The sequence below is a fragment of the Phocoena phocoena genome, chromosome 15, assembly GCF_963924675.1.
Source record: "Phocoena phocoena chromosome 15, mPhoPho1.1, whole genome shotgun sequence".
NCBI classification, from domain to species: domain Eukaryota; kingdom Metazoa; phylum Chordata; class Mammalia; order Artiodactyla; family Phocoenidae; genus Phocoena; species Phocoena phocoena.
The window spans coordinates 86,231,779-86,243,209 of NC_089233.1; the positions used below are offsets into that span (position 1 = coordinate 86,231,779).

The 11,431-nt window shown below is 65.4% G+C and overlaps 1 protein-coding gene across 1 annotated transcript; it reads right to left on the bottom strand.

Moving 5' to 3' along the window:
• Positions 1–583: 583 nt before the first annotated feature.
• On the bottom strand, positions 584–4,013 carry HRH3 (histamine receptor H3). Its single transcript, XM_065892739.1, has 3 exons — positions 3,767–4,013; positions 2,566–2,732; positions 584–1,519 (listed from the first exon to the last, which is right to left on the bottom strand). The coding sequence occupies exons 1-3, from the start codon at positions 4,011–4,013 to the stop codon at positions 584–586; spliced, it is 1,350 nt and encodes a 449-aa protein (XP_065748811.1).
• Between the last annotated feature and the right edge of the window lie 7,418 nt (positions 4,014–11,431).

Genomic DNA, 11,431 nt, shown 5'->3' on the forward strand with positions numbered 1-11,431 from the left:
GATGAAGGAGCCAGGTCCCAGGCTAGAGCAGGGGACAGACAGCAGCAAAGCCAGTGGCCGGGGCTTGTCTGGGACGGGGCGGGTGTGCAGGGGTGTGCAGACGCGTGCACGTGCAGGGGCAGCGCGCTGGCTCTGGAGGCCTGGAGCGCACGCCAGGCACTTGCTTTGGGAAGACACCAAGCAGTAATTGTGTGAAGCGTGGACACGACCGGCCATCCCACTGTCCTTGGGGGTGGCAGACTGGCTGGGACCCCTGGGTTGTCCCTCCCGGGCTAGAGCAAGATTTGGGTGGCCACATTCCGGTTCGGGCAGCAGGGGCCTGTCCAGCCGCCCACCAGGCTGCATCAACTGCCAGCGGACGCTCTGAGAGGCTGCCGTGGCGTTTAGGGTGGGCCGAAGACAAGCCAGGGCTCGTGCCTGCGGGGCGGCCGGGTGGAGGTGGGCCGAAGACAAGCCAGGGCTCGTGCCTGTGGGGCGGCCGGGTGGAGGGTGGCGAGGCCTGGCTGTCCTCGAACCCAGGGCCTCGAGGTTGGTGGCAGTGGAGGGCTCTGCCCCTGCATCCCAGGTGCCTGTGGAGGCCGGCTCACTTCCAGCAGTGCTCCAGGGAGCTGGGGGGCTGCACCTTGAGCTTCTGTGGGCAGAGCAGCTTGATAAAGGCCCGGCGGAAGCTGTAGTGGCACAGCGGGTAGAGGACAGGGTTGACGGCCGAGTTGGCCCACAGCAGCCAGAAGGACATCTCGTACCAGTAGTCGGGGATGCAGGGGCCATGGCAGGCGGCCCGGGTGATCATGAGGAGCGTGTACGGGGCCCAGCAGAGCCCAAAGGTGCTCACGATGACGGCCAGCGACTTGGCCACCTTCTTGTCCCGCGAGAGCCGGAAGCGCTGGGCGATGCTCTGGGACACCATCTTCGTGCGTTTCTCCAAGGATGCCGAGGACACGGATGGCTTGGAGCCCCGCTTGAGTGAGCGTGGCCGCTCGGCGCCCCTCGAGGAGCTGCCAGAACTGGAGGTGGGCGAGGCCGCGGCACCTCCCCCGCTGCCGCCCCCGAGGGCCGCATCCCCAGCCTCGGCCCCGGTGCCTGGGGCTGCCTCGCCGCCCCCCACCCCGCGCCTGTGCAGCCGCACGGCCTCCCCACACCCCTTTTGCCAGCAATCCCAGCAGCTGGGCGCGGCCGGCGACGGGGAGGGCTGGGCCTCGGAGGGAAGCTCCGAGGCTGCCGCCTCGCGTGCCCCGTCCAGCCGGACACGGGTGCGTCTCTGAATGTTCAGGTAGATGCTGAGGTTGAAGAAGGTGACGCTGAGGAAGGGCGTGAAGAACTCGAGGGTGGAGGCCGTGATGAGGAAGTACCAGTTGTAGAAGAACTCGGCGTAGCAGTGGCCCTCGGGGATGGAGCTGCCCCCCGACAGGTACTCCCAGCTGAGGATGGCGGGTCCGTAGAGCAGGAAGGCCAGCACCCACACCAGCACCATCTTCCTCACTGCCCGCCGCGTGTCGCCCTGCTGGGCCCGGTAGGAGACCTGTGGTGGGACACGCTGGGTCAGGAGGCAAGGGGACTGAGCCCAGGTCGGCCGCTGCCGCTCGCAGCTCCCAGCAGCCTCTGGGCCTCTGTGCACGCCTTCCCCGGCAGTGATGCTTTTCCCTTTTCCTCCCCTCACCCCATGAATCCCGGGCAGGCTGAGGCCTTGTCACACTCTCCTATGGCCTCGGAACCTCCCCCAGAATCCTAACTTTGTGCCGGGCTGCCTGTCTGCCGTCGCCCCATCAGCTGTGCACTCCCCCGGGGGGCCACGTCACTGTCCGATCTACTGAGTACCTGCCGTGTGCCAGGCTCTCTGCTCGGCACCTTTCGATACCATCTTATTTAATCTTCACAACTGCTCCAGCATGATCCCCACTTTCTTGATGGCTCAGGCAGGGCAGGAAATAACACAGGTGGGTCGGCTCAAGGGGCAGAGCTGGCTCAAAACCCATGCTCTCTGCACTCTGTTCCACTGCCTCCCTGGACTAGGACACACGTGGTCCCCAGCGGAGGGCCCCGGGGTGCCTGATGGAGCCATCAGGGAGAAAATGAGATTGCACTGGAGTGACCTCTGCTTCCGTGCCGCCAGCCCGGTGCCCACAGGACACCGACATGGGAAGTCCAGGTAGCCCAGGGCCCCTAACTCATGGTGGCCACCACGCCCGGGGAAGCTCGTGGAGCCTGTCTTCCCGAGGCACGCACACCTGTGGGGAGGTACCACCAAGGGCCCCTGGCCCAGATCCTCCCTTAGTTCCAGGGACTTTGGACCTGCTCCAGGGCAGAGGCTGAAGTGACCCCCTTCCTTCGGGTCCACACTGTGCCTTCTGCCTGAACCAGGACCAGTCCTACTGGCAGCACATGGCTACCGAGTGGGCGGCTGGCCATAGAGTGCCCGATGTGTCAGGTGTGAGGCCAGTGGGGATCAAGCCCATCCAGCACTGCCCACTCCGAAGTGGCCATACCCCCTGCCGGGTGCGTCTCCTGGCCGCTCCTGACCACCCCTCCCCCTAGGAGTGAACATGGGCACCCACGTCCCAGACTCACGGCTCGGGTGACCGACAGGAAGCGGTCATAGCTGATGAGCACGATATTGAAGACAGAAGAGGTGCAGAGCAGGTAGTCCACCACCAGCCACAGCTTGCAGAGGCCCCGGCCAAAGGGCCAGCGGCCAGTCAGCACGTAGGGCACGTACAGTGGGATGCAGAATGCCCCTGTGGGAGAGGAGGGCCGTGGTGGGCCGTGGCTGCGCGGGGGTCAGACCCCCCCCCGCCAGCCGAGAGACAGGCAGGACCTAGGGTCACTCGGTGGCCCTTCTGGGACCAGCAATCCTCCCTCTGCCTCATTCGTAAGCACACTCTTCGCACTGCACCTGGCCTTCAACCCTTGCCCGGCCCCCAGTCCCACTGGGTCCCCTGGACTTGGGGGCGGGAGGAAGATCCAGGTGTGGGGACCAATGGGAGCGATGAGCCCCAGAGCCTTGGTCTGGTCATCCCTGGGCTTCTGCCCAGCCCTCCCAGTGCCCAGAGGAAGAAAGAACATTTCCTCCCTCTCTGGCCCCGCTGGATCCCAAGCTCCCATTCTGGCTCTTCCTCATCAGCTCAGAAACCGAGAAAGCCTTTCTCCGGACTCAAAGGGCACTTGACTGCTGCCACGCGGGCGCGGGCGGCTCCCACCGCCAACGCCGCTCTGAGCGTCTGGCAGACGCCTGTCTCAGCCCCAACAGGTGTCTGGTGCTCCGGCCCCCTCCTTGCGCCCCGCCCCACAGCCTGCAGCAGCGCACAGACACGTGAGAGCGCACTCCTCAGAGCCTCTCCCCCCAACCCCGCCCGCCTTCCCCATGGCCTCCTCCCCCAACGTGGCTCTAAAAATCTCCCCTCCATGTCCCCTTCCCCAAACCTCCCCTCCAGCGCCGTCCCCGTGTCCTGAGTCCTCTGCAGCCTTTGTTTAGCTACGGCGCAAGAGCCCCCGCTGCACCGCGACCGCAGCGCCTTGCGCCTGGCCGAGCGCCCGCTGGCTAGGACCCCTTCCCCGGGGACATCCTTCCCCAGCCCGAGTCCCGCGGCCGGGGAAGCAAGGAACTTCGCCAGCGCCCACCTCCCCACGAGTCCCGGATGCCCCCGCCCCAGGCCGGACCCCTTAGCGGGGCGTGTCCCCGAGGCAAAGGCACTCTAGGTCCGCGTTCCAATCCCCGCTGGCCCGACCCGGCAGGGCGCCCCTGGGCTCGGGCGGGGGCTGGGGGCTTTACCCACGAGGAAGTCGGAGATGGCGAGGTTGAGCAGAAAGAAGTTGTTCTGCGTGCGGAGGCTCGAATCGGCCACGAAGGCGAGCATGACCAGCGCGTTGCCCAGCACCGTGGCCACGATGAGCAGCGCCATGAGCGCCGCCAGCACCGCGGTCCAGGCGGCAGAGAAGCCGCGCGCTCCGCCCGCCGCCGCCTCGCCTGCCAGCGCCCCCGACGCGTTCAGCGGTCCGTCGGGCGGGGAGCGCTCCATGGCCCCGCCGGCTCACGCGGCGCCGGGGCGCAGGGCAGGGCGCGGATCGTCGGCCGGGCAGCCGGGAGGGATCCCGGCCCGGGAGCCTGGTCTTCGCGGGCTTTCGGCCCGGCCGGGCTCCCCGGGGGGTACCCGGCGCATGGTCCGCCGGCGCCGAGACCGCAGCCGGGGCGGGCGGCGCCGAGGGGGCCCGGCCCGGAATCTGAGTCGAATCGGGCCAGCGGCACGACCGCTGCAGCACGAGCGGACCCGGAGCGGAGCTGGAGCCCGAGCCGCTGGCGGAGCGTCCGTGCGCCCCGAGTGCCGAGAGCAGCAGAGTGAGCCCCGGGCCCAGCCCGCTGCCCTACGCGCCCCGCTCAGCGCCCCCGCCATTGGCTGCCGCCCTCGCCCCGCCCCCGCCCCGCCCGGCGCCGGCAGCACCACGGACAGCGCCGCGTGCCCGCCGGGCAGCTGGAGCCCCGGCCCGAGTGTGCACGGCGGCTGGCGGGGAGCCCGGCACGGCGGGCGCCGGAGCTGGGGGCTCGCCTGCGTTCAACCTGCGCTCGCACACAGGAGCCAGCCTCTGGACCGCGCGGCCTGCCCCGTGCCCTCGGCCCCGGTGACCCCTGGCCGGCCCTCGTCGGGAGCCGGGGCGTCTGCGGGGATCTAGAGTGCGGGTGAGGGGAAACACCTGCGCCCGCGCTCGGGGGAACTTGCCCCACGGGACCCCTCCTCGTTTCACGCTTCGGGCAAGCAGTTCTCGGAGAAAGGAACCTCCCGAGGAGAAAGGATAGGAGAGGTCTCCGATAGCCGTGCCCGAGCCAGGGGTTCGCTCCGCACCCCCGTATGCGTGGGACTCGACTCTGAATCTGAGTCTCCCCGTGGGCAGGACCCAACGCAGCGTCCAGGGTGACCTGCAAGGCGCAGACAGATGTGGAGTTACATAAGGGAAAATGGGGAACCAGCGGACCCAGCTGGGAGGGGAGCGTGCCCACCCTGGGCTCAGGCGGCCCTAGTTTGAAGGGAGAGCGACCATCTGCTCGGAACCCAGCCACGGGTCCCCCCCGGTGGACAACGCAGTGGGGCGGTCAGTGCTTCAGGGACCGACGAGCTCACTGCGCTTGGGGCGCAGCCGGGGCGGCGCGCTGCGTTAGCGCCTGCGGGAGGGTTTGGGGGGAGGAGAGGCGGCGGGAGGGAGCGCCTCCTCCGCCCAGGCACAAGCGCTCAGATAGACTGGGTCAAGGACGAGACACACGCAGCGAGACAGACAGACACGCCCACATGCAGACACACAGACTCCCACAGACCAGGGAAACAGCCGCCCAGCGTCAGGCTGGGGACCCACGAACGGCAGTTTGACGCGCACGCATCAGACCCAGACAGCGAGGGAACAGCGCCCGAGGGAGAGGGAAGCAGCGGCGCTGCTCTGTCGCCAGCAGCGCACATCTGCCGAAGCCTCAAAGAGGAGAGAAAAGTGCGCGTCTGCGTGCGGGGGTGGGGGCTGCAGGGGGACCCCAGGCGCTGGCACACCGGCACCCGTACTTCCAGCAGCTTCCTGGTCACGCTGGGACCCACCGCTCCCCCTAGCCCCGACGTGCTTTAGAAACTTCGGGGAGTGAGGGAGGGGTGCTGGGTTCCCCTACCCCCTCCTCAGGGCTGACTGCAGGGAGGAGACCCCAGCCCCTCACCCCAGCCCCAGGGGATCCACAGTTCTATGGCTTCTCGCAGCTTGCGCTGGGGGAGAGGTGTGGGGCTCCAGCTCCCCCTCCCAGAAGCCCTCTCTGAGTAGCTGGCTGTACCCCTTCCACCAGCAAGCCCTGCTCCTCGTGCAGGCTCCCCCAGCTCCCCAACTTGCATGGTGGGCAGGGCTGTGCCAGGACTAGGCACCAGTTGGTGGTTAGACGAGCCAAGGTGGAGAGCTGCTGGAGTCCAGCATGGTGCCGCTGGACCCCATCGCGCTCGCCAGCAGCTCCCTGACGCCTGGACCCCGCCAGAGCCTGCTCCTCCACAGGCACCCCAAGGCCGGCTCTGGCCAGTCAGTGCTTCAAGGGCGCACCCGCGCCCCATCCCAGGCCTCCGGAGATGGAGTTGGATGGGGCGTGGGAGGGGGCCTGGCTCTCTCCTCACTGGCTGGGAGCCCCCTCCCATCCTCAGTTCCGGTCCAGGGTGGGGGGAAGTCTGAGCAGAGGGCAGCCCCTTTATAGTCTCAGTCAAGCTGGGGCCCGGTTGTCCTTGTGGCCTTTAGTGTTCGCGAGCTTTCCTTGGCAGTCTATCAGCCCGCAGCAGCTAGAGTGGGGGATTCAGGGGATGGACTCAGTTCAGACCCTGGCACTTGGGTGACTTGGGAGAGTTACCAAATTTCTCTGAGTGTGGAGACCTTCCTCTTGAAATGGAGGCCATCAGGAGGAGAACCACAGCTGGCCCAGAGGTCTGAGGATGGCCATGGCCACGGGTGGCGAGCGCCCCCTGTTGGCACTTAACACGCATGAACTCATCAGCCGCCACCCCCACCCCGAATTCAGCATACAATGTGGGTAGGACCAGCGGCCTGCACAGAGCCCAGAAAGCTACCTGCCCAAGGTCACACAAGGCCAGAGGCCCCTCTCTTGATGGTTACACCCCTGGCGCAGCCCTGAGATCAAGGCCCCTGACCTTGCAAATAGTATACTAACTCTTGGGGCTTTGACCTTGTCGGGACAGGAGCCTAGAGTCCTCTGGGCTGGGCCCAACTTGGCTAAGGCAGTTTGGGGTGAATGAGGCAGGTCCCCACGTGACTGTCCACAGGGCATCTTGCCCTGAGGTCTCTGTCTCAAGGAGTGGGTATTCAGGCCCCAGGATGGCAGGGAACGCTCCAAGACCCTAGGAAAGGCTGGCTGAGCGTTGGGGTACATGGGCCCCTATTCTCAGCTCACCTGGACACCCCCAAAGAGCGTGGCCTGGGGGCCGAGTTTCTCCATTTGTCAAAACAGCCAGCATTTGGGGTTCAAAATGTCCAGTCCCAGATGACGTAAGCCCTAGATTAGTGAAATCAGATCCCCTGCACACCCCTCACACAGGAAATAGCTCATCCACTGATTGATCAGTTGATTCGTTCATTCAGCCCCCAAGATCTGCAGGGGTGACAGCTGAGGAGGGCTGTAGGCTGGAGAGTGGAGGGGCCCCGAGACCCGCTGCAGCGGCGGCGCCTCACCCACCTCCCTCCTGCCGTGTGGAGCAGAGAACCTGCAGCAGACGTGTGCTGCTCAGAGGCCCCTCCACAGGGAACTTGCTGGCGGGAGGGCCGGTGACCGCCCCAGCTGACAGCAGCCTCTTCCCAGGCATCTGGTCGGCAGCTGTCGTGTGGGACTCCTCTGTGTGCAGTGTCTGCTCTGGGGCCCCCATGGGGGGCTGAGACTTTCCCGGGGGGCTCCCCCTTCCTACCTACCTTCTCCCTGCGCACATGCCAGGCCCACACTGCGGGCTGAACGCTCGTCACCTGCTCCCTTTGTCTTTCACAGATGTCCCCACCAACCTCTCGACCTTGGACCCTGTCTCCGCGTCTGCTTCCTGGGGGACCCAAGTTGACACAGGCTGCGTTCCGGTTCTGGAAGGATGGCCAGGGAGTCGAGCCAAGACCTCCAGGAGGCAGCCAGGTGGAGATCTGGAGGGAGCAGCGTTCCAGGCAGAGGGGACCGCGGGAGCAAAGGACAAGGTGGGTGGGGGCGCGCGTTCGTCTGTGGCGGCCGTGGGGGCGGGGCGCGGGGAGGGCAGATGTGATGCCTCACGCCCTGTGCAGACGCTGAGGGAGGCCCGGGAGGGTTTTGAGACGCAGTGAGACAGGCCTCCCTGCTTCAGGGCAGAACAGTCTCCAGCAGGGCGAGGGGAGAGCCGAGAGGCCAGTGGGGAGGCTGCTGCTAGGCTCCAGGCGAGGACGACGGTGGCCGTGGGGGAGGGGAGACCCGGGCAGATTCTGGGTCGAAGCCGACAGGAGCTGTGTGAGAGAAAGACGACGGGGTCAGGGCTGACTCCAGGGTTTTGGCTCAAATGCCTCGAGGGTGGCGTTGACACGAATGAGCTGGGGGTCTGTGGGAGGAGCGGGTTGGGGGACAAGGGGGTGCTCAGATTTGAGCGTGTTGAGATAGATGATATGGCCCACTGGACCTCCTGGGGGAGAGGTCATCAGGCCCCCAGGCCCAGCCCCGGCCCTGGAGTCCGAGGCCTGGCCCAGGAGCAGCCCGCTCACCTCTTCTGGGTCTGGGGCCAGAGGAGCCCTGGGCTGGGGAGACACAGCTGTTCGTGCCGGAGTCTGAGCAGCAGGAAGCTGTCCTGGTCGTCCGTGGTCACGGTCACGGTCATGGGGCAGCGGGCTCCGCCTCCAGCTGCCCCACTGAGCTGGGAAACCTCTCCTTCCTCGGAGCGCCTGCCCTGCGCCGGCGCCCACGGAGCCCTACCCTGCTGCACAGGACGCGGCCCCCTAACGAGAAATAACGAGGGGAGTGGAGTGGAGCCGCGGTGGCCCTCTGCCCGGCGACTCTCCTGCTCTTATGGCCAAGGCACATTTGCTGGAGCGCTTGCCAGCATTCTGGCTCTGGTGCCATGACACCTCTTTAGAGGAACCTCTGTTTGCCTTCTCCCTTTCTGCAAGAGCTCACTGGAATATGGGGATATGCAGGTTTTTCTTTTTTTGTTCCTTGTCCTCTTTTTTTTCTTTTCCTGGTGACATTCTGAGCCAGCTCCGGGTGCGCCCTGATGAGCTCAGGGCCCGGTGTGATCAGCATGTCTCCCAAGGTCACCGCTTTGGAATAAAAGCTGAGTCTGACTTCCCTGCCTTTAGAGACAAGGCTGAATTGGGCCCATGGCCCAGGTGGCAGGAAGGAGAGAGAGGACAGGAGAACCAGGGATGCAGTTGCTGTGGTCTGGCCTCAAATTACGAAAACCAACTCAAAAAAGCCTAAGGAAAGGAATGTTTATTGTTGCCCATGGCTGAAAAGTCCAGGAGGTGGGCTTCAGACACAGCTGCATCCAGGAACTCAAAGAACAACTTCTCTTTCCACCTGTCTTTTCCCTGCGTCCACCTCATTCCCAGAAGGGAGTGTCCCCCTAAGATCTCTTTCTTGAAGCTCCAGGCTGCTCTCCTATGCTCTTGTCCATTCCCCAGAAGGAAGACAGGGCTACCAACAGCACCCAAAATTAGCCCCCTTGGCTTGGCTTGGACAGTCATGGTGGCCGGCTGGGGCAGCTTTGTTTGAGCTTACAGCAATATGGTCAATGTCACTTGAACCCCAACCTGGGCAATCGTCCCCTGTGGGTCCCGTGTGCCTGTGCCGCTTCCCCTGGCAGTGCCTTTCTTTGTTGGCAGTGTCCAGGGAGCCCCTGCCTGGTCCTGGGGGGACAGCGGGCCTGGGCACTGAGAGCTCGGTTGGAGGTCCCCGAGATGAAGCTCACGGGTTGGGGGCAGGCGGGGCAGTGGGACTGGGGACTGCGGAGACGGCCTTCTTCCTGGGCATCTGTGTCTTCTGCTTCCTGGCTGCTGTGAGCACAGGGCCCAGCGTGAGAATGAGGGCGAGAGGGTGAGGGACGAGGGGCAGCTCTCCGCACACCAGACACATCCGACCACAGAGCCTGGGCCGGAAGGTTCTGGAGTCCTCCCCAGTGGCGACCCGCAAGAAGGAAGCTGGCAGCCCTCCCTCCCGGCCTGCGCCCCCCTCTCCTGCAGCCAGTGCTGCCAGCTTAGAGGCAAGGTCACCCCCATCCCACGGCCTGCGTCAGTGGCCCCCAGAAAAAAGAGCTCTGGGGCCTTGGTGTCCAGGCGGGGGGAGCGGAGAGACTCAGGTGCAGGGACTCAGAGGCTGGAGAGAGCACAGTTTGGAGAGCTGATGGGAGGGGGACTTGACCCTGGGTCTGAAGTTCCTCACCTATCGCCCTTTCCTCCTAAGGACGGCGCCAGTGGAGATATTAACCACGAGAAAAGGGGCTCTCGGGAGGGGCTCTCTGCAGGAGGTCTGATCTAAGGGTGCGCGAACAGCTGCGGGGGAGGTGCAGGGGCAACTGGGGTGGGGGCCAGAGGTAATAAATGCTCTTCTCTAAGGAAAGAGGCCCCCTCACCCCCAGAAGCTCCCTCTGCATGACTCAGGTGTGGTTCTGGATGTGCCCACTTCCCAGGTTGGCAGTTAAGTATCGATATTTGCCGAATGAATGAATGAAACTGCTTGCATCTCTGCAGGTTCTCTCCATGCACTAAGAATGCATAAGCCAGGCTTCCCTGGCGGTCCAGTGGTTAGGACTCCACGCTTCCACTACAGGGGGCACGGATTCGACCCCTGGTCAGGGAACTAAGATCCGTCATGCTGCGTGGTGTGGCTCCCCACCCAGAAAAAAAGCATAAGCCATGGAGAAGCAGGAAAGAAGGGTGAAGGTGGACCTTCGTCCAGGGTGCCTTCTCCAGAGCCCCGGGTGGGGCTAGGTGTCAGCTGGCATGGGGCCTCAGAAGGGCCCTCAAATCCAGCTATGGGGGGCTGGCCCCAGCCTGGGAACCTCCCTTGCATCCCCAAGAGTGTTTGGTGGGGCTTCCCGTGGCTGTGACCCAGCTGTGCCATGTGTCAGCAGGGCTGGGGACCTGAGCCAAGCTCAGACCATGAGTCCCGGCCAGGACTCTCCAGGGCCTGTGGACTAGACCCTGATCAGACCCTGGGTAGTAAGCATCAAACCCCTCGGGGTGGTCGAGCCTGGCCATGGGTGGAGACAGGCTGCTCTGATGAGGGCCCAGCCTTGGGGCTCGTGGAAGTGGGTGAGGGGGGGAGCGTGGGCCCGCGTGTGTAAGCGGGGGAGGGGATGGTGCCCAGCTCTGCCCAGCCCGGGCCCAGGGTCCTCGTCTATGCTGCAGCTGCCCCCGCCCCCGGAGCTTCCTGCCGTGGACTCGGCCCCTCAGCCTTTGCTGCAGGGTGACGGGTGGGGACTGAGCTACGCCTTTGTCTGCACTCCTGCTGGCCGTGGCTGGCTGCCATCCGCCAGCCCTTGGAGGCCCTGCCCCCCAGAGCCTGTCCGTGCTCTGCGCCCTGTGCCCCGCAGCGCCACTGTCACAGCAGGTCAGAGCCCGTGTACATTGGCCCTGTCTCGCCCTCCCTCAGGCCTCCTGTCCCCTGCTGGGCCCCTCTCGCAGTGGACAGGTCAGGTGGCCCTGGTGACAGTGCTGACGAGGCAGACGGGGCCTGGTGACCCCAGTCCATTGTTCAGACCCCAGGCCTGGGGTTGAGGCTGGGCGGGCGGGGATGGGGGCAGCATGCTCCCTACATGGGCCAGAGATGCCCTCCCCCTGGTTGGAGCAGCTGAGGTCACAGTGCGGGTAGGGTCGTCCGTCTGGGACAGGGGACGGGGGCGCCGCTGGGCCGGGCATGCTGGGGGCCCCCTGGGGCTCTGATTCCTGTGCACGAGCTTCCTGTCTGGCTGCTGCCCTGCTCTGC

Bases quoted from the DNA above. Each gene is read 5' to 3' on its own strand.
- HRH3 (XM_065892739.1), bottom strand. From the start codon at position 4,013: ATGGAGCGCTCCCCGCCCGACGGACCGCTGAACGCGTCGGGGGCGCTG. The intron at 2,733-3,766 runs GTAAAGCCCCCA...CCTCTCCCACAG, and splicing joins CATCTCCGACTTCCTCGTGG to GGGCATTCTGCATCCCACTG. The intron at 1,520-2,565 runs GTGAGTCTGGGA...GTCCCACCACAG, and splicing joins TCCTGTCGGTCACCCGAGCC to GTCTCCTACCGGGCCCAGCA.